Genomic DNA, 22132 nt, shown 5'->3' with positions numbered 1-22132 from the left:
TTCACACAACCACTCAATAATGATTAATGGGAAATGAGAAATAGCAAGCAGTAACCATTAAAAATATAAAACAACAAAGGAGGCTGAACCAAACATACACATTAATGTGACTAAAGTAAACTGTAAAAGTCAAATAAATAACAACAGAATCAACAGTACCCGCTAATTACTTCAGGGGTCAAACTAAATGTTGCACAACAACAAACTAAAATAGACAGAGTCACTTCACCCTCAGAAAAATCAGTACCACTACTTCCTAACCGCTTTACAGATCTTTTATCTCTTGTGTCTTGTTAAAAACACTTGTACAAGTTGTCCTTCATCAAGTTCAGGCCTAGCTTGGGGCTGATGTATGTGGTTGAAAAAATTGCTGCAGCAGTGGCTGTGGCTGGGGATATTGCTGTTCATACACCTGTGGCTGTGGCTGTGGCTGTTGATGGGTCTCATCCCTCAATGGTGCTTTAAGGTCCAAAGTTGACAGTACTTCCAACTCTTGAATTGCCGCAATTGCAGTGACTGGACTTTCATGGTTAAAATAAGGCTTAAGCGTGCCAAGAGACTCCTTCACTTTTGATTGCTGTAAATTAAACAATGGAGGCATGAAATATAATACCTATGATTCATGAATTATGAAATATGATAAACATTTGAATGGAAGACCATTTTTCAACTCACGAAGTGTTCAAGCTTCCTTCTTAGATCATCATTAGCAGCCTTATGTGCTGTGATTGCAGCAGCTGTCGATCCCTATTTCACAATAAAAAAGCACCGCAATATGCAAATGAGAACATTTTCAACAACGGTAATTTAAATTCATAACACAAATAATTTCTAAGCATACTGAAAACAAAATATATTTAAAAGTCACAAATGTTATATTCATCCTACATAGTCATCTCTCAAATCAAATACTCCTATAAAATTCACAACCTTTCAGAAGATATTACCATAAAGATATTTTCATGTACTTTAATCCCCAATACAAAGTCCACCTCCCCCAAACATAGTAAATAAGAGAGAAGAATGATATTGTGATGTTATATATTCATCCCACAAAGGGTTATTTGACTTGTATATTAGTAAAATTACTGTTGAAAGAATTGATTGATATAATTATATTTGGAATAGTAATATTTTAAAACTTTTCTAGAATAATTAAATTGTTTCAAAAATAAAATAAAATCAATTTTGACACACAATTTCGATGGAAGTAAAAAAAGCTTCAAAGTTTCTCTTCAAAGACATATGATTCTAGTGGCAGCAAAATTTAGAAGAGGCACGTTATAAGATTAGTATAATTGAACACAAGGACAAGTTTAGAAGAGGCGCGTTATAAGACAAACATGCCCACATCTGATACTCTTTCGCCTGTTTATGTACTTTTTTATCTTTTTCGGACACGCATATCTTAAAGACACTTCCTAAAACAGACAAGAAAAATTATCGTATAGGAATTAAGCAAATAAAAAAAATGTTATTCAAATGGTCCATAAGTCCATTGCCCATTGGTGAGGCAAGAACGGTGCAAAATCCAAAACAATACAAATTATTTTTCCCTCTCGGCTTGCTTAAGCAGTATATATATATATATATATATATATATATATATATATATATATATATATATATATATATATTCCAGAATACTTGTTGCAAAATTAGACACTAATACAAATATACAATCAACATTTTCATTAGCGGGAGTAATTGTTTACGAAAGAATCATTTCAAAAAGTCAGCGAGAGACATTCAATCTAGTTCGTAGTCCAAAGTGTTTAACTTCCCAAAATAAAGCAGTACTATAAATATACTTCCGAAGCTAGCTAGCGTAAATACAACGAAGCTTGTCTTGGAAGCATAAGAAAAACAGATAGAATTATAAATAAAAGGTTAGAACTTCGAAGGATGGTATTAATTAATTAATTAATTAATTAAAGCAGAAAAAGTATCACCTTGGGGCGGCCCACGGGCCTTCTTGCAGGATTCTTGGGCCTTCCAACGGCGAGCTTCTGAGGGCGGCCCGGCCTCACCAACGGCAAGACCCCACGGGGCCGTCCGCGGCCACGTGGTGCACCACCAACGGAAGAGAGCGCCGGAGCCCCCGCACCGGCAACAATCTTTTTGGGCCTTCCTCTGGGCCTGGGAGATCCATTGGGCACGGAAGCAGTAGGAACGATGGGCTGCACTGTGGGCAGGCCGGGAGCAACAGGGGCTGCGAAGGGGATGACGTTTACGTTGGATTCGGCTTTGGGTGGGCGGCCCGGACGTCGTTTGAGCCCACTGGAGATCGCCGACACGGATTTGGGCTTGGGAGGACGGCCAGGCCTCTTGGGCAGCTTAGATCTCCCGGTCCCAGGTGGACGACCCCTTCTGCCCGGCACCATCGGGCCCGGGCTCACACCTACGGGTCCTGCAATCTTTTTGGGACGACCCGGGCCTCTTTTTGCGGATTGAAGAGCAGGGTTGTCGTTGAGGGCTAGCGCAGGCCATGTGAGCTCAGTGTTGGGCTGGGATTTGAGCTTTGGGGGGCGACCGCGGGGCTTTTGGGCCTGGAGCACGGGAAGAGGATCAGATCCGGGGAGCTTGTAGGATTTTTTGACGAGGATGAGAAGACCAGCGGATTTCAATCGGTTGAGATGGTGAGTCAACAAAGCAGAGTGGGTGGGTGGAAGGTCCTTGTACACTTGTTCCATGTACTTTCCTATGGCTCGCTTGCTCGAACCATCTTTCTCCTTCAGAGCCCCGATTGCTGTGTATATCATCTCATCGTAAGGAGGGTGGTTGGTGTTGGTGTTGTCGGCGGGGGTCACGTGATTGCTGGGTTCGACAGTGAAGGGGACGGTGGTGGCCGGAGGGGGAGGGATCGAAGTTGGGTCCATGGAGGAGAGAGATTCGAAAATTGGGAAAAAGAGAGAGTGGTTAGGTCATTTGATTTTGATTAATGAGTATAGTGTTGTCTGAATAAAGTGTTAACCGACATGATGTCAGCCATGGGGCATTCTCCGCCCTTGATTTTGTTCCGTCTTCTCTCTCATATCATACGCTCAATCTCTGCCTCCGTTGCGGATATGCATGCCATTTGCCACTTGCTGTTAACTAAACTCTCTTCCTACTTAAATTGCCTCATGCTGCCGCTTTGCTTTCATTTATTATATATGCTCCAATATTGTAATTGTAAGTAAATATAAATGTACCTAATGAATTTATAATAAATATGCAATGATAATCTCACAAAATTATATTTTGACATATCGTTTATGTAAAATACACTAAAAAGGTATTTTTTTAAAATCATATTCAATATATTTAAGATTATATGTGTGATTGATATTTTATTGAATCTTTTTATTCATAGGAATTCAATCTCACTCATCTTATTTAACAAATTGAGTTAGATCTTTTTAATTATTTTTTTATTGAGTTTAATTAAAAGTAGTAGTAATATAAAATATTATTCTATAAATTTTTAATAAATTATGTTATCAAATTTACTTATAAAAATCATCACTCAAAACTATTCAAGCTTTTGCCAACATGATTATATTGCAAACTATCAAGAGGTTTTTGAAAATCTTAATGTCATTATTGTATTTATTGGGATCTAGGATTTGATGAATTTTTAAACATGAAGCTAAAACCTCCTTATAACAGTATTAATTTGATTTGATGTAGAGATGAGTTAATCTTACTCGGACTAAGATATAATTTACTACTATTTACAAATATATTTTAGGAATCCTACATCTAACTTATGACTTTAACTATGTTACATTTGACATTGAATAATCTACTATGCAAATTTGATCTCAATCTAATAAAAAAAAAAATTCAATTCCAGTTAGACAAAACAAGATTATTATCTTAAAATGAGTTTCTTAAAATGAGTTTGGACAAATGAATTTTGACATAATATTTATTAATATATCAATTTATCAAATCCATACATCATATATCCCTAAATTATGACAAAATAACCTACAATTATTAATAAAAATAATTATTTTTTTATGCATTTACTTTTTATTTTTAAATTATTCTTTAATATATAATTGACTTTATTTATTTTTATTTTTTTGTGATTTTTTAAAATATAACAGTTGTCACTATTTTCTTTAATTATTTTTTATTCACTTTTTTATTTTCAAAAGTGCGTACTCATAGAGGTGTGGAGTACTTCTCTTTCAATTAGTAGCAATAATAATAATAAATAAATAATTTAATGAAGTCTATATTGTATTTTTTTCATGTTTTTATAATAATACGCGAGAATATTAATTTAAAGAATAGATTTTCCCCTCTTCTCTAAATCGCGGTGTTGCAGATAAAATAAAACACAAAATTGATTCAAAAAATGATGCATCATCAGTCCATTATTAGTAATTAATGAAGTAAGAGGAGGCAAAGGAACATCACTGAAATATTCAATTTTTTAGTTCAGCAAAAAAACAAATTTCAAATTTCAAACAAACACAATTTTCTCCCGCGCTTTTGAAAAACTAGCACCTAGCGGTGGTTCATTCGTTGGAATTTCAGTATTTGTCAATAACTGCTCTTATGTTACTCCCAATGGTCCCGCCAGACAGAGTACGGAACTGATTCCACCAAACTTCAATTTATTATAATCTTCTTATCAATTATAGTTGTCGGATTGGATAATCTCGTCACAAGAAGAAACGTCAAGAACATTGTTAATTCTTTAATAAGTATTGCTTGATAGTTGACTAATGATTTTTTTTTAAGAAGGAATATATCACATACATAACTTCTAGGAAGACATAAACAACACTGATGAGTTGTAATTTATGTGGTGTGTATCTCCTTTGAGAAAAAACTTGTGTTAGTTGAATTATTAGCAAGAGTGCAAAATCATTCAATATAAAACTAATGTAATTTTATATATAGTTTTTTAATTGTAAAGAAAAATATGATTTATGTTTAGTTGTAATATCACTTCTTAGAAGTAGAATTTGAAATTAATATTTTTCTATATTTTTGTCTTCTCATTAGCACGGTAAGAGATTATGAATACTGAATATGTCCAGCAGTTTAGGGAAAGAACATATGAGTTTAAGTCACAAAAAAAGGATTAAACCATTTGCATTTGCAGCATGTATATATTTTTTAACATTAAATATAGACTTTTATTAACGAAGAGGAAGAAGGGTACCGACACTATCCACCTATATACTAAAGAGAAATTTACAACATATAATAACTAAAAAACACGACAATCACAAAAATATTTATTGTTTCGGGATCTTAATCTTTCAAAATGATGGACACTTACTAATGTGATTGGTTTATTTAAAATTCAATTTTAACGAGGAAGAATCATTATTGACATTTTGGATTTTATTTTGTATTTTTTTTATGTTTACTCTTCACTACTTTCTATTCCATATTGTTTCATGTTACTGGTAAAAAAAAATGTTGTTCCATATTATGTTGACTTCTTTTATACGAGTATGTTCACATATTTTATAATATTTCATTTTCAGTATTTGTATTGTTTCATGTTACGTTAAATTTATTTCATACAAGCATGGTTACTTATCCTAACTTAACTTGACTTTTTAAAAATAAAAAATAAGTGTAAAAAACAACTATGTTAATTATCATTTTATTTAAAATTAATCAACTAATTAAAAATATTAAAATTTTAATAAAAAATATAAAAAAACCTAAATATATAATAAAAATATTTTTTCATTATGTATCTATGTATAATACACAATAAAAACTTATTTTCGTTGTATTATAAGTAGAAGTTGAAGGTAAACTTGGCAATACACAACAAAAAAAAAGGTTATCACCATGTATCTTATACACAATCAATTCATGTTTTCTTAAAGAAATTGTTGTAAAAAAAAAAAAGAAATTTGGGATGTGAGAACAACTTGGGCTGAAGATGGTAATTTGCTCACCTTGTAACTTTCTCCCCCCTATTTGTTTCTTGCACCTTAAATGTTTCAAAACTCTTATATTACCCTTTTTTTAATAGGTATTCTATGAAGTGTATAGGTAGTAAAAAAAACTATATGAAATATCTATTCTAAAATATGAAATTTTTTATTAAAAATAGGCATTTCAGAATATGAAATTCCTATTTTGGAATAAGTTTTTAGATTACCTATACTCTTTTGAACACCACTTTTCATAGCAATGACATAATTACACACACCAGTCTTCCACTCTTCACCCAACTAAGGTTTTGTCAAAAAAAATTCATCAAACAAAGCATTTTTGGGTCGAAATGGTGGGTTTGGTGCAATATGGAGGATTGTGGGTCACAGTAATGTTGTTTGGGTGGTTGTAGACTTGTAGTGGTGGTGTTTGCATGGGATGATTGTGTTAGGTGGGGTGCGGTGTTTATGAAGGATTGAGAGTTAGAGTTTGCTTGGTAGAGACAGGAGTGCCGGTTGAGGGATATGTTTGTTCGTTCGAGTCTTTGTGGGGTGTATAAAATAAAATAGGGTGCAAGAAGTAATTCTAAAAAAGTGTCTTACGCTAAGGACTTAACGTGGATGCTTATTGATAGACCCATTCTATCTAGAAACCCGACTGAGTGCCTGTCTGTGCATAAGTGTGACTTCTCCCAGATGAGAGGCAATCTCTAACTCAGCATATGAATGATTTTTGTCTTCTACGTTTCTAGTAAACCATTTTTTTATATTTTAAAAAATAAATATAGTTAGTTTATTCATTGATTTTCTTTTAACCTCTTAAATTCTAATTTCTACATAATTTTTTCCCACAAATTGAATTAATTAATTAAATTACTTTTTACATCTTTTGTTCAAAACCCACCCATAGAAATGATCAAATATTACCAGAGTAAAAATTTCACAGTTAAAATATAAATATCAAGTTTTTTTTGTCTTTGACTTGTTGTAAACTTTTGTATCTCCTTATCATTGTTATCTTCACTTTATTATTATTATCACTATACTATCATCATTATAAATTTAAATAAAAAATACTCTCTCTATTTCATATTATATAACATTTAAGGTTTTGAAATATATATTAAAAATGTAATTAATATTTTAAAATTCATAAAAGACATTATTTATTTTCCTAATATATCATTTATGTCTTTAATTAATTACCAAAAATTACTCAACTAAGTATATTTAATGAAAAAATATGTAATGTTTCATTGATCTTGTAAAATGACATCAGTTTTAGTTGGTAGTAAAATGACATTGGCTTATCAAATTATACATGTTTAATAAACTAATCGTAATCGTTGAAATAACTGAAAAATATAAAATGACAAATAAAAAATAAAACCATGATTTATTCTAAAAAGGTAATAAGGAAAATGAATAAATATATTAAGGATAAAAGTGAAAAAAATATAAAAAAAGCTATAAGCTATAACTCAGAGCTTTAAAAAACACTCATTCAAGTAGAGTTTCAAAAAATATTAGATTTCACCGATAAATTACTAAAAGAAGTTTGTTTATCAAATAAACAAATGAATTTTTTAGCTAGTAAAAAAGTTAAACACTAACTGAAATGTCTTGTTAAACATAATCTAAAAGTTAAAAACCATAAGTTTTAAAACTAAAAGTTAGGCTGTTCAATAAAATTAACAAAAAAAACTAATTGATAGTTAAAAGCTAAAAAAACAATTTATTAAATTAAGAGTGATCGATAAAATTAGATGTTCAAGTAGTTGAAAAAGTGTAAAATGGTAAAAACTAATAATACCACAATTTTTTTTAAAAAAGATAACAAGACAATCAATAAATATATTAAGGATAACAGTGAAAGAAAATATAAAAAAGTTAGAAGTTAACATTTCAAAAAAATATTTGAATTACAGAGAAGATACTAAAAAAACTTATTTGCCAAATAGTCAAATGAATTTTTCAACTAATAAAAAAAGTTAGAAGCTACTTGAAATATCGTGTCAAACATAATCTTAATTTTAAAACACTACTTGAAATAGCATTTTTTAAAATTCTAATTTTTAACTTTTTGTATTTTCTTTCACTTTTATGTTTGACATATTTATTTATTTTCTTTGTTACTCTTTTAAAACAAATTATGATTTTCTTTTCATTTTACACTATTTTAACATTTTATTTTATTGAACACTTTAATTTAATAAATTAATTTTTCAATATAACTAACTTTAGAGCTAATTTATACCCAAAATTAAAATAAAAGACGATTTGAATTTCTTAAAAAATTCAAAATTTATATACCAAACCAATCTAATAATAAAAGAGTTGACCTCAATTAATTAAATAAAATATATGAATTATTATAAGTTACTAATATTCCGGTAATTTGAATATTTGATGGATTAATTATCACGATGACTTGTGTAAAAAAAAAATCATTATGACTTTTGAGTTTCAGATGACATACATCTTTCTCACGTAGCAAATGCGATAGCGATACGTTTCAAAATCCGATTGGATGTTTTAGAAATGCGCTCAATAATTGTAGTCCGCTTATGGCAAAGGAATTTCAGGCTAACACAGCGCAGGGCTGCAAGATTATATATTTAAGATTTTTATAGCTGACACTACCTGTCAATCATGTTACATTAAATTTTAAAATATATATTGACAAACAGCCCACGCAATGTACGGCTTATTTTCTTTTTCCTATTTAAGTTTTATTGTGTGTTTGACTATAATTTCCAGATTTATTGTTTTAAAAAATTCATATTATCCTCACTATTTAAAGAAAATAAATAAGTGAATAATTGAAAATAATATAGCAATGGCATAATTTTTAGTAATAAAACAGACAGAGAAAAAAACTAATAATTTTCAAAAAGAGAATTTATGGAATGCTATTGCTGACGAACATAAACTTGCGAAGGAATTCTTTGTCAAATTTAAAGATTAAGTATATTTTAATGATAGTTTATTTTTTTATGTTTTAGTGTAATTTTTTTATACTATCAAGTAGTTATAAAAATTAATTCAAGTTACGAATTTTAAAGCAAACTCTAGAAAAGCCAACAAAGCCATCTATATTTTAATTTGTAATTGAACTTAAAAAATAATTGTAATCGGATGGAATTATAAAAAATTAACATTGTTATTGCATTATAATTAAATTCTTTTTAAGACATATAATAGAGTTTTTATCATTTATCAATAAACATGATTAATGTTATATTTTTAAAAAATTGACTATTTATTTAAAAATAAATACATAAAAAATATCTTACCCTTAAAAATGAATGTAAAAATATTGCAAAGTATTAGAATTTGGCTTTGTTAATTATTTGTCTTTAAGATAATAATTAAGAAATTAAAAACAATTTCTTTACTAAAATATATAACATTTGACATTATTGTATATTTTTATTAATTTTGCAATCAGCCTACTTACTTTTGGTAAAAAGAAAAAGTGAGTCTACTTACCAAAATGGCAAAAAATTATCCATGAATCGTGATTAAAAAAGATGAGCAATTTGTGTTCGAAATCCATGGTCACTGACAGCTCATTGAACCTTGTACTCAAAACCAAGTAACGATTATTACAGACAGTTAGCACCTTAACATGCAATTTGATCTCTGTCTAAAGCAAAAGCTGCGATCTCTCTCTCTATCCGCCCATTATATTTGGCCATTCGGGTGTGAATGTGATAGATAGAAAAAAGACAAAAAATAATAGTTAATAGTTAATAGTTAATAGTTAATAGAAAAGGATGAGAGGAATGCATATAATATGATTATGATTATGCAGTGCTGGATTGAGTCAAAGGCAAAGAAAGAGTGAAGCAGTAAATCTATGATCTAGCTATCTACATGGGTGGTGGAGGAACACTCGTGCAAGGGATTCGACGCTTGTTTAAACGACGCGCTTCTTCTCCTGCTTCTGACGATCACAACCACAACAATGTCAATGCCAATAATAGCCGCGTTTTAGTGAGAGATTTGCGCGCGCAATTGGCTTCAATTCCCAACACTCTTGACCCCGTTTCCGATTTCGATTTCTCTACCTTGAAGCCCATCAAAGTTCCCACACCAATCCCCTTCAGACCCTCTTCCATGGATCATCACAAAAAGGTTCTTCTTTTTCTTTTTCTTTTTCTTCTCATCGCCCCATCTCCGCTTTGCTTTTTAATGCGATCTGCCTCCACTATCTTTTCTTTTATCCTTTCGCTTATTGGCTACTGCTCAAGTTTCGTTTTTTTCCACACCCACATCCTTATCTTTTTTGTTTGATTATTTTATCGTTTACTGGGTCCATTTGGTTGTATCCTTCTCTCTCTCTAAGACAAGACGCCAAAGCATTCAGCAATTACCTGATGCAAAGGAGATGAGGCGTAGTCTGGCATGATTTTGATTAATTCCTTTCCTAGGCACTTTTCTTAAAGTACTAACTTGTTGGTTTCTACTAACAAAGGTTGATTAATCCTCCTTCATATCGTTAGGAATCAAGGTTTGAATTTAGGCAGAGGTGTCCATATTTAATGTCTCATAATGTCATTGCCTTTGAAGGAGGAAACCTGTGACAAACCAAAAAAAAAAAGCTCTATTGTGTGTGTTCTCATATGACATATGGCATGTTGTGAGATAAAGTACCAAATTTAATGTCATTGCCAGTTTATGCAAATTTGATACATTTTGTTTTCTTTCTTGATGGATTTTATGCTGAATAGAGATTGTAGTAGGTCAAAAGAAGAGATCCAATTAAGTTATAGTCTTCTAATTATTTTTCTAATGGTTTCTGGTGATCAAGCAGGGTGCACAAGAGACAGAGTTTTTTACCGAGTACGGGGAGGCAAGTCAATATCAGATCCAAGAGGTTGTTGGAAAAGGAAGTTATGGTGTCGTGGGTTCTGCTATTGATACTCACACAGGTGAAAAGGTTGCAATCAAGAAAATTAATGATGTTTTTGAGCATGTATCGGATGCCACACGGATCCTTAGAGAAATTAAGCTCTTGCGGTTGCTTAGACATCCTGATATTGTGGAAATTAAGCATATTATGCTTCCTCCTTCGCGGAGAGAGTTCAAGGATATATATGTTGTGTTTGAGTTGATGGAATCTGACCTCCATCAAGTAATCAAGGCAAATGATGATCTTACTCCTGAGCACCATCAATTTTTCTTGTACCAACTTCTTAGGGGCCTGAAATATATACATACAGGTATTGCATCCTTATTATAACCAGGTCCTTGACTTTTTTAGATAGAGATATTAAACTAGTGTATCATTTTTCTTGCAGCAAACGTGTTTCATCGTGATTTGAAGCCAAAAAATATTCTTGCTAACGCTGATTGCAAACTAAAAATATGTGATTTTGGGCTTGCTCGAGTTTCATTTAATGATGCTCCATCAGCTATATTCTGGACTGTGAGTGCACCATTGTGTGACCATGTTGAACTGTTACATTTATCAATTATGTTCTGACTTTTAAGCTTTTGAGTGGGAAATTGCAAATAGCCATCTAGGTTTCTCCCTAAACCTGTTGCTGACTTATTTTATCTACTATGAATAAGGATTATGTTGCAACTCGGTGGTATCGTGCACCTGAATTATGTGGTTCTTTTTTCTCAAAAGTAAGTTTCTTCTTTTTTTTAACATCTTTTCTTGGGTTGAATATAATTTAAGCAATTGAACATACTTGGTGTATTGAAATATGCATGTAATTTTAAATTTATTTCCTTTTTGCAGTACACTCCAGCAATTGATATTTGGAGCATTGGATGCATATTTGCAGAAATGCTCACTGGGAAGCCATTGTTTCCTGGGAAAAATGTTGTGCACCAATTGGATCTCATGACTGATTTGCTTGGCACACCTCCTCCTGAGTCCACTGCAAGGGTCAGTATATCAAAATCTAATTTGAAGTTTTCTGAAATCAATTGCGCAGGCTTGTGACATGGTTTAATTGGAGTAATTCTAAATTTCCAATGTTCCTTTTTTTAAAAATTCTTCCTGTGTTATGTTTTCAAGATACACCTTATGGTTTATTGTTATCTATACCACATCCTCTAGTATATAAATTCTGTATCTTAATTTTACAGATTCGAAATGAAAAGGCTAAAAGGTATCTTAATAGCATGAGAAAAAAACAACCAATTCCGTTCTCCCAAAAATTTCCAAATGCAGATCCATTGGCTCTTCGTTTGCTGGAAAGCCTACTTGCATTTGATCCTAAAGACCGTCCATCAGCTGAAGAGGTTGATCTCCTATCACCTATATATAATTTCATTGATAATTACCTAAGAGTATATTTCATTATTTCTGTCATGTTTGTGATATCAGGCATTATCTGATCCTTACTTCACTGGCTTGGCGAACATGGACCGCGAACCATCCACTCAACCCATTTCAAAACTTGAGTTTGAATTTGAGAGAAGGAAATTGACCAAAGATGATGTAAGAGAGTTGATTTATCGAGAGGTATGATTATAGTACATTTGTCATTCCTTCTTCAATTTATTGTCATTCCTGTGGTAAGAATTATTTAAATATTTCAATCGAACAGATTTTGGAGTATCATCCCCAAATGCTCCAGGAATATCTTCGTGGTGGAGATCAAACTAGCTTCATGTATCCAAGGTAATACCTAATTTTATAACTGTTAACGGGAACCCCTGCTTGCATTTATTGCTGTGGCCCTGAGACTATGTTGATTTTTTTTTTGGCAAATATCCATACAGAACTAGAACCTCTCTTAGCAAAACACAGGCATGCTTATTTAACTTGTCATACTTTTAAAATCTTAATTCCTTATGAATATAAATTTTGTTGATGCTATTCCTTATAGAGTTAAATTTTTGTCTCAATACAAAATTCCCGATGGCTAATTTTCTTTTTTGTATTCCGCATATCATCTAAGAACTCTAGCATGGAAAGTGTAGTTCTTTGAAATTTTAAAAGTTTTACACATTTTGGTAATTAGTTGGTAATTCTATATTATCTTTTTGCGTAGTGGGGTCGATCGGTTCAAGCGACAGTTTGCACATCTTGAGGAGCATTATGGCAAAGGTGAACGAAGCACTCCACCATTGCAGAGACAGCATGCCTCCTTACCTAGGCAAGTGTTGGTTAAACATTTGGTTCAAACTTGATGAAATTGTTCTAATATTGGATTGCCAACTTGCACATTAAACAGCCCTAGTCTTTTTCTCTTGGAGATTTAATTTGTTTTATAGTTTGCTATTATTTGGATTTTAAACATCCATCCAGATTATTAATGTCTATTCAAAGATGAATTTGGCAGACAAGCCTGTTAACCTTTCTATGGTAGTGTGAGTCATACGCATTTTACGAATGCAATTTCACTTTTTTGCAGAGAGCGAGTTTGTGCTCCCAAGGATGAAAGTAAACAAAACAATGATTCTGAAAAGCCGAGTGGATCAAATCTTCAGCAGAGTCCTCCAGGTTCTGATGAGACAGGTGCTCAAAATGGAACCTCCAAACAAAACTACAGTGCACGTAGCTTGTTGAAGAGTGCCAGTATTAGTGCTTCCAAGTGTGTAGTTGTGAAACAAAAAAAAGATCCAGAGGTAGCTAACTCTATCTTTTCAAGTGCATGGCTATTAGCTGAGAGAAATTATTATATGGTCAAGATCATGTGATCCCGACCAATATATAGTAACCCATGCAATCACAATTTTCAATTAATAAAATAGTGTTAATAATGCCACATAAAAAAGGTCGGAACCACATGGTCTAAGACCATTTAATAATTTTTCCTTAGCTGGAGGTTTTGAAATAATGACAATATCCAATATGTGTTCTTAATATTCATGTCACGTTTATGTTTTTTGCTTTAGCAAGAGCCAATTACGGAGGCAAATGATGAGGCAGTGGATGGAGTGACAGGTGAGATTGCGGCCCTCCGTGCTTGATTACAACTTTGGTGGTGGTGGTGGTTTGAAGCACTGCGTGCAAATCCTCCTCGTTGTTAGTGCTAGAAGCTTACTTTAGGACTCATTTAGTCATGAAATGCCATCTTGTATTACTCTTGTAATTATTTATTTTGTGTACGGAAATGCAATGTATACTACTCATCATATTTTGTTATGAAACTGAAAAGGGAGAGAATGTTAGCAAAACATGCTCTTCCCCTGTCGTTGGAGGCCTCGGATACAACGCCATACGTTCCGCTAAGAAACTGCAGGTTGTGCAGTTGTAGGTTCAACCGTTAAAGTTTATTAAATTTGATTTTAAGATATTAATTTATTATGTTATGCAATAAATTGAATGATTGGGATTCATGCAGTTCTCTGAGTAACTCTAGAGGATCAAATCCGTTGATGCTCAAGAAAGATGGAGTTGTTGAGACTTTATGGCCTTTTTAATTACAATTAAGTTATTTCATAGAGCAAAATTTCTCACCAATTTTCAATAAAAACGAGTTATTTGTCAATGTAAACGAGAGTCAGAGTGGGTTAAAGATGATCAACATAATTATTTAGGCCTATTGCACTTTATTGGGCTAATATGTCAAGTAGCAAGGGGCATTGCTTTGTGCATCAGGTAAATTACTTCTGCACCCCGTGTTTTTTTTTTCGTTTGTCTAAAATTGTCCATGACAAATTTACTGATTAACATAAGGATTTATTTTGAAAAAAAATTAAAAAATGTTTTACAAATTTATTTAAAATTAATGATACATGTAAGATTCAAACATGTGACTTTCAAATTATTAATAACACTCAAACCAATTGAGTTAATAGGCAAATTATGTTATAAAATAATTAATGTAGTTATATATAACACTAAAATTTATAATGTATATTTAATGCACATGTAAATTTACATAATAAATTTTGGTGCATTAAATATATTAGAATAAAATTAATTGTCACCAAAACTTATTAGGTAAATTTACATGTGTATTAAATATACATTAAAAATTTTAGTGTTATATATAACGACATTAATTATTTTATAACATAATTGATCTATTAACTCAATTGATTAGAACATTGTGTTAATAACGTAAACGGCATAGGTTTAAATCTTACATAAATCATTAATTTGTAAAACATTTTTATTTTTATTTAAAAATAAAACTGGATTACAACATTTTAATTTTTTTTAAAATGTTTTGCAAATTATTTTTTTTAATTTATAATATATATTTATTGCACCTGAATATTTAATGTGGCTTCATCTATGCAGCCACATTTACAATACATTTCCCACTAAACAGCCTTTCTCATACCCCGTCTTCACCACCTGTCCATGAACTTGTTTCCCTAACTCCAAAGCAGATATATCAGCACATGCGCTCAAAGCACAACAAAAGGTAGATCTATTTAAACTTTCTCCATCTCGTTTCATCTCCACAAACCTGTTCATAGCTTCTTCATAGAGACCATTCTGAGCATAACCAGCAATGATAGCTGCCCAAGATACAGAATCACGCCGAGGCATCATATCAAACAAGTTCCTAGCTTGTGCTACATCACCGTTCTGACAATAGCCACTTATCATGATATTCCACGAACCTATATTCGGAAAAGGCATTGCCTCAAACAACTCCCTTGCCATGTCCATTCTCTTGTATTGTGCATAACCAGGAATCATTACATTGTACGACATCTCTCTTTTCTATGGCATTTCATAAAAAACTCTCCTCACTTCATCCAACATTCCATCCTGCACATATGCATACACCATCGCTGTTCACGTGAAAACATCCCTCACTGGAGATTCCTCAAACCACCTCCTAGCCTGTGACAAATCTCGATCCTGTTCATAACCTGAAATCATGGTGTTCCAGGAGATTACATCCCTGACAGGCATCTGGTCAAAAAGCTGCTTGGCATCACCTAACATGTTTGTCTTCACATACCCACCCATCAAACAATTCCCAGTCTGATTTGGACTCAAATAAGCGACGAGCCTCCTTGAGTCTCCCACTCTGAACATATGCTGCAAGTAACCCATTCCAGGAGATGGCCGGAATTCTTGTGACTTGTGAGGCATCCTATCAAAAACATCCCTTGCCTCGTCAACATGCCCACTCCAGACATACCCAGACAACATGGCATTCCAGGAAACAGCATCATTTTCAGGCATTGAATCAAACAACACGCGGGCATCACGGAATCTGCCGTTCCTGACATACCCAGTAAGTTGTGGGGCATTTTGTCAAACAGGTCCCTTGCAAGGGAGAGCTTTGTGTTCCTCAAGTACCCAGATATCATGGCGTTGTAAGAGACAGAGTTTCGAAGCGGGATGGCTTCGAAGACACGGAGAGCCAAGTCGCAGTGGCCATTGCGCATGTGGGTAGAGATAGCTTTGGTGCGTTTCACAATGTGTGGGCCTTTGAAATGGGGTTTTGGATAATTGGTTGGTCGTTGAACTTGAAAGTTGCTGCTATGTAACCGTCTCAGGTTAAACTTCCCGCGCAACGTTTTTACGTAATACTATTATTTATACTAGTATTTTCTTGATGCACACCCACCTACACCTACTACGACTAGGAGCCAGCTTCTTCCATGTCTGTAGGTAGCACGCTTAATAGGATCATATAACAGCTTATTCCCATAATAGATACTTTAACAACTTAATTTTTTTTCTCGCTGAAACGGGTTTGGGTTTTGTTTCCGTAATTATTTACCCGCAAATAATTATTTATGGGAGAAGATGCAAATTTGATGTTTTTACTAGTATCTCTAGCCATTTCTTTTTAAAAAATAATAATAGTATCTCGATCTAACCATTCATGTTTTTGCATACTTCGTTGATAAAAGTTATTATTATTTAAGCAGAACTCTACAAGAACTTATGGGTTATAATAGTGATTGTATTTTAAATAACTAGGAATTAAAATTGATTAGGATTGATGACTTATTTGAATGTTATGTTTTCAAGGAAATTTATGATAGATTTTAGGATACAGCATCATTCGTGGTTTAGGATTTAATGGTCTTTATAAGTTAATTTAAAAAACATATCCTTTATTTAGGGTTGCAAGGTTTGTGTATACAACACATTGGTGTTATATTTGGATGGAATGTATTGGCTTATGTATGAGTAAATGTGTAGCACATTAGTGTTATATACGATGGAATAGATTAATGTTATTTAATATTTGAATCCATGATTACTCATTGAGTTGAAACAACCTTACACTAATTAATTTACATATTTGATGATCCTAATGGCATGTTGTGGCACATATTATTCTTATATTTTCCTTCATTTCATATTGCTATATTTGGACCATACAATGTGTACCAAATTCATAAAAATGTAATCTTACACCAAATTTATTGTGATGTTTTAGAAAAATATATATGACCATATTCAAATAAAAATAAATAGTCTATTCATTAATATTCATTGACAACGTAAATGAATTTTATACTATTAATTATAAATCATCATATATGATTGTTTTTTTTACCTTTACAATAACCAACTTAAAATCATATCAATAAATTTTTTGGATTGGTTGTAAGTGTGTAGTAACTCTTTGTTAACAGTGCATAACATTAAATTCTGCATATAATTTGTTTTATCAAGCTTTATTCCATAAAATTACACAAATACATAGCAACAGTAGAGGAGGAGCTAGTTGATCAATCTGAGACACTTTTATAAACTACTTAGAAAAATAAAACAAATTTAAAATCATTTCAATGTTATTTTTGTTTTTATATAAATTAATTGAAAACACCAATAGTTTGTGCATGTTGTTCATGTGACACACATTCATAAGTCTTCATAGTCTAAGTGGCGTTCACATAGGATTTGCTAGTACAATAGATATATTTTGAACACACTATTCATTAGCGAGTCCCATATAGATAACATGTGGACATTTAGTTCAATATTTTTTTAAAAACAAAACAACCTCACTTTAATAATATGTTTGAAAACAACTCCATTTTAAATAGTTTCTAAGAATACCTGAATATGGTAAATTAGTTGTAGAGAAGGAATTCACCCGTTTTTGTTCCAAGCATTGCGGTGGGCTATTGCTTGGGATATAACCCATGGCATTTTTGAGGTGGATTGTAAAGGTCTAGTGGGTAGAATTTTTGAGTCCTCTAATGATTTTTCAGAGGTGGGGGCTATTGTTAATGACGGTAGAAATCTTTTCCAAACTTTTTTGTAAAGATTGTTAGGAGACAAGTTAATAAGATAGCTCACTCCCTTGTCACAACTGCCATTTCCTATGCCAGTCTTCATATACATCATGATATATCAAACTGTATTTCGTATCATATTATGAATGAAAGAAGTTAATCCTATATATATATATAAAGGAATTCACCCGTTACTTAGTGAGTGTCAATTTCATATTGCATAATGAAAATACATCATTCAATTAAGCAATACAAACAACAATCTTTCAGTTAGCTACAAAATAGGGACTATGCGTTATAATATAAATGTTCGGGCAATTTTGAAGTGGGTCACATATGAAAATTAATCCTACTGACATTGGGTGGAGTTTTGCTAGGTGCATCAGCATTATTTTTTGTGCACTTAACATTTTAAGTGAAGTAATAAAATTATCCTTTATTTAAAATTTTAAAAAGGTCTCCCTCTTTGTACGCATTGCTGTTACCCTTCCTTCTTTGCTTCTTCTCACCGCACCGTCTTTGTTCTTGCCTCCCATTGCACCTTGATGCTAGTCTCTGTCATTGTCATTGCATTCGCCTTTGCAGTAAATTCCTCTTTTCCACTCGATAATTTTTAATGAGATTGCGTAGTCATTATATAGATTCAAAATTTGTATAATGCATACGGATTAACAATTTGTATAATTATTTTTTAATTTACTAATTAATAAAATAATAATTGAATAAATTATTATTATTTAGAAATAAATTACTATTTTGTTGTTACAATATTTATTTAATAAATAAATATTGTTGTATTTATTTAATTAATTATATTTGTTTTTTGAAGTTGACTTTTAATAATTAATTAATTCAACATATAATTAATTTATAATTTTTTAATTTAAAAATGAATGTATAATTGCTATTTTTTAAAAAAAAATATAAGAAATTTAATTATATTTGATATTGAAATAGTTATTTATAAATTTTTAAATATAATTAATTCCAAATTTTTGTAAGTATATATTGTAGAAATTAGTTTAACAAGAAAATATAAATTTGTAAATGAATAATTTATTTTTATTGATATAATGATATAAATATTATTACACTAATAGTAATAAATATTTATATAAATAGTCTTTGAAAGTATAAAATCAAGACTTGTTCATTTTTTTTTATAAAAAATTTAAAGTATTCAAATACTAATTTGTTAAAAAATGAAATACTCATTTATTAGAAATAAAAAAACAAAATTGTACTTAGATTTTTATCATATATTTAAGTTTACTAGAATTAGTGTTGTAAAGTCTATAAATATTTAAAAACAATTTCTATATTGATTTATGAATATATAAAAGTATTAAAAAATAATTAAATATTTATTTATGAATTATTAAATACTAATTTATTCAATATTTTTAATTAAATTTATTTATCAGTGAATTTGTTTGTTAGTTAGTTTATGAAACCAAACTGTTATTTGAATTATGACATCAATTGTTATTATTGTTTAAATGTGCATATTATGGTTAGAATCATATAATTGCATCGGACTTTAGACACGGTTATAGGAAGAACCTTAGGGATAAAAGTTAGTGTGATGCAAATGAAGCCCAATGCATAAAATGAGCAAGAGGCGTGCAATTAATTTAAAGGTAATTGTAATTACGTATGAATGTGTTGCTAAATTCGTGTAGTTAATTGTAATTCATAAAATTACAAGGACTAAAAAATAAATTTAAAATAAAAGTCTAAATTATTTAAAAATAAATATAACTTTCATACTATAAAAACTAAAACATACAAATGAATTATCAAACTATACGTATTTAAAAACATTTTAAATAATAAAACTAATTATATTACAAAAAACAATAATTTTTTTATCATAAAAAATTAAAAAAAATTATAACTTATGGATTACCAATCTATATGTTTTATAAGGATTGCAAATCTGTATAACACACATACTTGGAGTTGTAGAAAAAACATACGTACCTCCGCCTCTTCTACGGTTAACAATCACACCAACCACCAGCACTTGCCAGCGAACCACAATAACCAATGAGCTTGATAAAAAATCACGTACCATCTTGAACTGAACTCTCACGAGAGAAGCAGCCAAAAACAAGATGAAATGTTAAGTGAAGAAGAAATAAGCAGAGGGGTAATTTAGGAATTTCGAAAAATGACTGGGTGCACAAAGCAATTCCCGGTGCGTGTGTAGTGTGTACCAGACCAGGAGCGCAGTATTCATTCAATATGAGGCCCAACATCACAAGAATAAAGAGAGAGAGAGAGAAGCGTTGGAGGGAATGGGGAGTTTAAATAAGCTGCCTTGGCATGTCATTAATTTTTTAGCGGTCGAGTTGGGTGGGCCCTGCAGCGTTTGAAAATTGAATCGGACAAAGGAGCAAATCAAATTGAAGAAAAGCACCCAAAATGAAATGCTAAAAAGAATAAAGAATTATTAGTAACCTAATGAAGGAGGTTTCCTTTCCATCAGTTTCAGTTCCACCAAAATTCAAAAATCTCTCGGCATGGGGTGCGTGTCTTCGAATTTGCTGAACCAAGACGAAGACTTCAGCACCCAACTTGGCTCCTCCGCACTGGGCCACCACATCGTGTCCCTCACCTCCACCACCTACGGCCTCCTCACCCTCGACCCTCCTTCCACGCCTCCTTCCCGCTTTACCCTTGGATCTCTCTTCCCCTCCGAACCAGAGGTCATCAACTCATGGGAGCTCATGTCCGGCCTCGACACCGACAGCTTCCGCTTCTCTCCTTTACCTTTACCCAAACCCAAAGAAAACCGCCTCACTCCCCCAACCGGTTCCAAACTCTTATTAACCCCAACTCTGGCGGACCGGTTCGAGAAAATATGCCCCCCCAACGGTGAGAAGCGCGTGGTGATCTATACGACGTCGTTGCGGGGCGTGCGGACGACTTTCGAGGCCTGCAACGCGGTTCGCGCCGCCTTGGAGGGATTCGGGGTGGTGATCTGCGAGCGTGACGTGTCCATGCACAGCGGCTTCAGAGAGGAGCTCAGGACTCTATTGAAGGGGAAGCAGGTGATGGTGCCTCCGAGAGTGTTCGTGAAGGGGCTCTACATCGGTGGCGCCGATGAAATGCTTAAGGTCGCCGAAGAGGGTCTCCTTGGAGACTTGCTTGATGGCTTGCCTAGAAAGAAGGTTGGGGCTGTTTGTGTGGGTTGTGGGGACTTGAGGTTCTTGCCTTGCTTCAACTGCAATGGGAGCTGTAAGACTCTTGTTAAGGAACAGGGGAGGACGGTTGTGGTTAAGTGTACCCATTGTAACGAAAATGGCTTAGTCTTGTGCCCGCTTTGTACTTGATTACTTTTTCACAATCATGTCATCACTCTCTTCACTGTTCATATTAACCTGTATTCCTCCTCTCTTCTCTTGGTGATCTTGTATCCCGATTCACCATTTTCAAATCAGCCTTCATTGTTACAGAGCCTGCAATTGCGCACATTAGTATTTATCAATGGATTTTCATTAGTATCATCACTCTTGTGTGGCGTGTAGGCTGTAGCATATAGCCTATAACTTATTTATCGTAATATTAAAGCTTAGAATTTGTTGGACTCACTCAGTCAAGTTACATTGACAAACTAGACCTTAAATATTTGTTGAAAGAATCACAGGATGAGTCTGTGTTGATTGTGAAATGTGCCATTCACTCATGATAGAGATTAGAGGGTAAAAAGGAAAATGAAACTAGGTATTTGTTAAAATGTGTAGCCCATTGTTCACAACAACACAAGTGTATCGAATAACTTGCTAAACTGCACGAATTGCACATGTTTAAGTGCGTGTTTGCTTTAGCTTCGGTAACGCATGTATAACTTAATTTCCAGGTCCAATTTATGAATCTAACCATTAGCAATAACCAATAGAATCATTCACCCAAAATATATTCAACTAAGGAACCACCAAAAAATATATTCATACTCTCTGTACTGTCCGCACATGAAATGGCAAGGCTGCAAAATCACTTGATTTAACAACAATTCAGATAAACAATAGGTTAATTACTAGTTTACTACATAGCAAAACCAAGCTTTGAACATAACTTACGTA

General features: G+C 32.5%; 3 protein-coding genes and 1 pseudogene across 3 annotated transcripts; 2 read left to right on the top strand and 2 right to left on the bottom strand.

Moving 5' to 3' along the window:
• On the bottom strand, nucleotides 1-2943 carry AT-1SNBP (HMG I/Y like protein). The gene is made up of 3 exons (NM_001249331.1): nucleotides 1953-2943; nucleotides 676-747; nucleotides 1-577 (listed from the first exon to the last, which is right to left on the bottom strand). Exons 1-3 carry the CDS (start codon nucleotides 2877-2879, stop codon nucleotides 335-337), a joined length of 1242 nt encoding a protein of 413 aa, NP_001236260.1. The 5' UTR covers nucleotides 2880-2943; the 3' UTR covers nucleotides 1-334.
• A 6540-nt stretch (nucleotides 2944-9483) lies between these two features.
• Nucleotides 9484-14223, top strand: LOC100795768 (mitogen-activated protein kinase 9). The gene is made up of 11 exons (XM_006584833.4): nucleotides 9484-10043; nucleotides 10723-11131; nucleotides 11210-11337; nucleotides 11484-11543; nucleotides 11659-11808; nucleotides 12012-12167; nucleotides 12253-12390; nucleotides 12476-12549; nucleotides 12923-13027; nucleotides 13286-13499; nucleotides 13770-14223. Exons 1-11 carry the CDS (start codon nucleotides 9783-9785, stop codon nucleotides 13842-13844), a joined length of 1770 nt encoding a protein of 589 aa, XP_006584896.1. The 5' UTR covers nucleotides 9484-9782; the 3' UTR covers nucleotides 13845-14223.
• A 798-nt stretch (nucleotides 14224-15021) lies between these two features.
• On the bottom strand, nucleotides 15022-16095 carry LOC100795230 (pentatricopeptide repeat-containing protein At4g02750-like; annotated as a pseudogene).
• A 4414-nt stretch (nucleotides 16096-20509) lies between these two features.
• Nucleotides 20510-21636, top strand: LOC100780345 (glutaredoxin domain-containing protein). The gene has a single exon (NM_001253014.2). It carries the CDS (start codon nucleotides 20570-20572, stop codon nucleotides 21380-21382), a length of 813 nt encoding a protein of 270 aa, NP_001239943.1. The 5' UTR covers nucleotides 20510-20569; the 3' UTR covers nucleotides 21383-21636.
• Nucleotides 21637-22132: the final 496 nt, after the last annotated feature.

Source organism: Glycine max, chromosome 8, assembly GCF_000004515.6.
Source record: "Glycine max cultivar Williams 82 chromosome 8, Glycine_max_v4.0, whole genome shotgun sequence".
NCBI classification, from domain to species: domain Eukaryota; kingdom Viridiplantae; phylum Streptophyta; class Magnoliopsida; order Fabales; family Fabaceae; genus Glycine; species Glycine max.
This window is presented reverse-complemented; position numbering and strand designations above follow the sequence as displayed.

Excerpts from the sequence above, each read along its gene's own strand:
- AT-1SNBP (NM_001249331.1), bottom strand. The coding sequence starts at position 2,879 with ATGGACCCAACTTCGATCCCTCCCCCTCCGGCCACCACCGTCCCCTTC. Across the intron at positions 748-1,952 it reads GGCCCGTGGGCCGCCCCAAG|GGATCGACAGCTGCTGCAAT; the intron begins GTGATACTTTTT and ends ATTGTGAAATAG. Across the intron at positions 578-675 it reads GAAGGAAGCTTGAACACTTC|CAATCAAAAGTGAAGGAGTC; the intron begins GTGAGTTGAAAA and ends TTTAATTTACAG.
- LOC100795768 (XM_006584833.4), top strand. The coding sequence starts at position 9,783 with ATGGGTGGTGGAGGAACACTCGTGCAAGGGATTCGACGCTTGTTTAAA. Across the intron at positions 11,338-11,483 it reads CATCAGCTATATTCTGGACT|GATTATGTTGCAACTCGGTG; the intron begins GTGAGTGCACCA and ends ACTATGAATAAG. Across the intron at positions 11,544-11,658 it reads GTGGTTCTTTTTTCTCAAAA|TACACTCCAGCAATTGATAT; the intron begins GTAAGTTTCTTC and ends TCCTTTTTGCAG.
- LOC100780345 (NM_001253014.2), top strand. The coding sequence starts at position 20,570 with ATGGGGTGCGTGTCTTCGAATTTGCTGAACCAAGACGAAGACTTCAGC.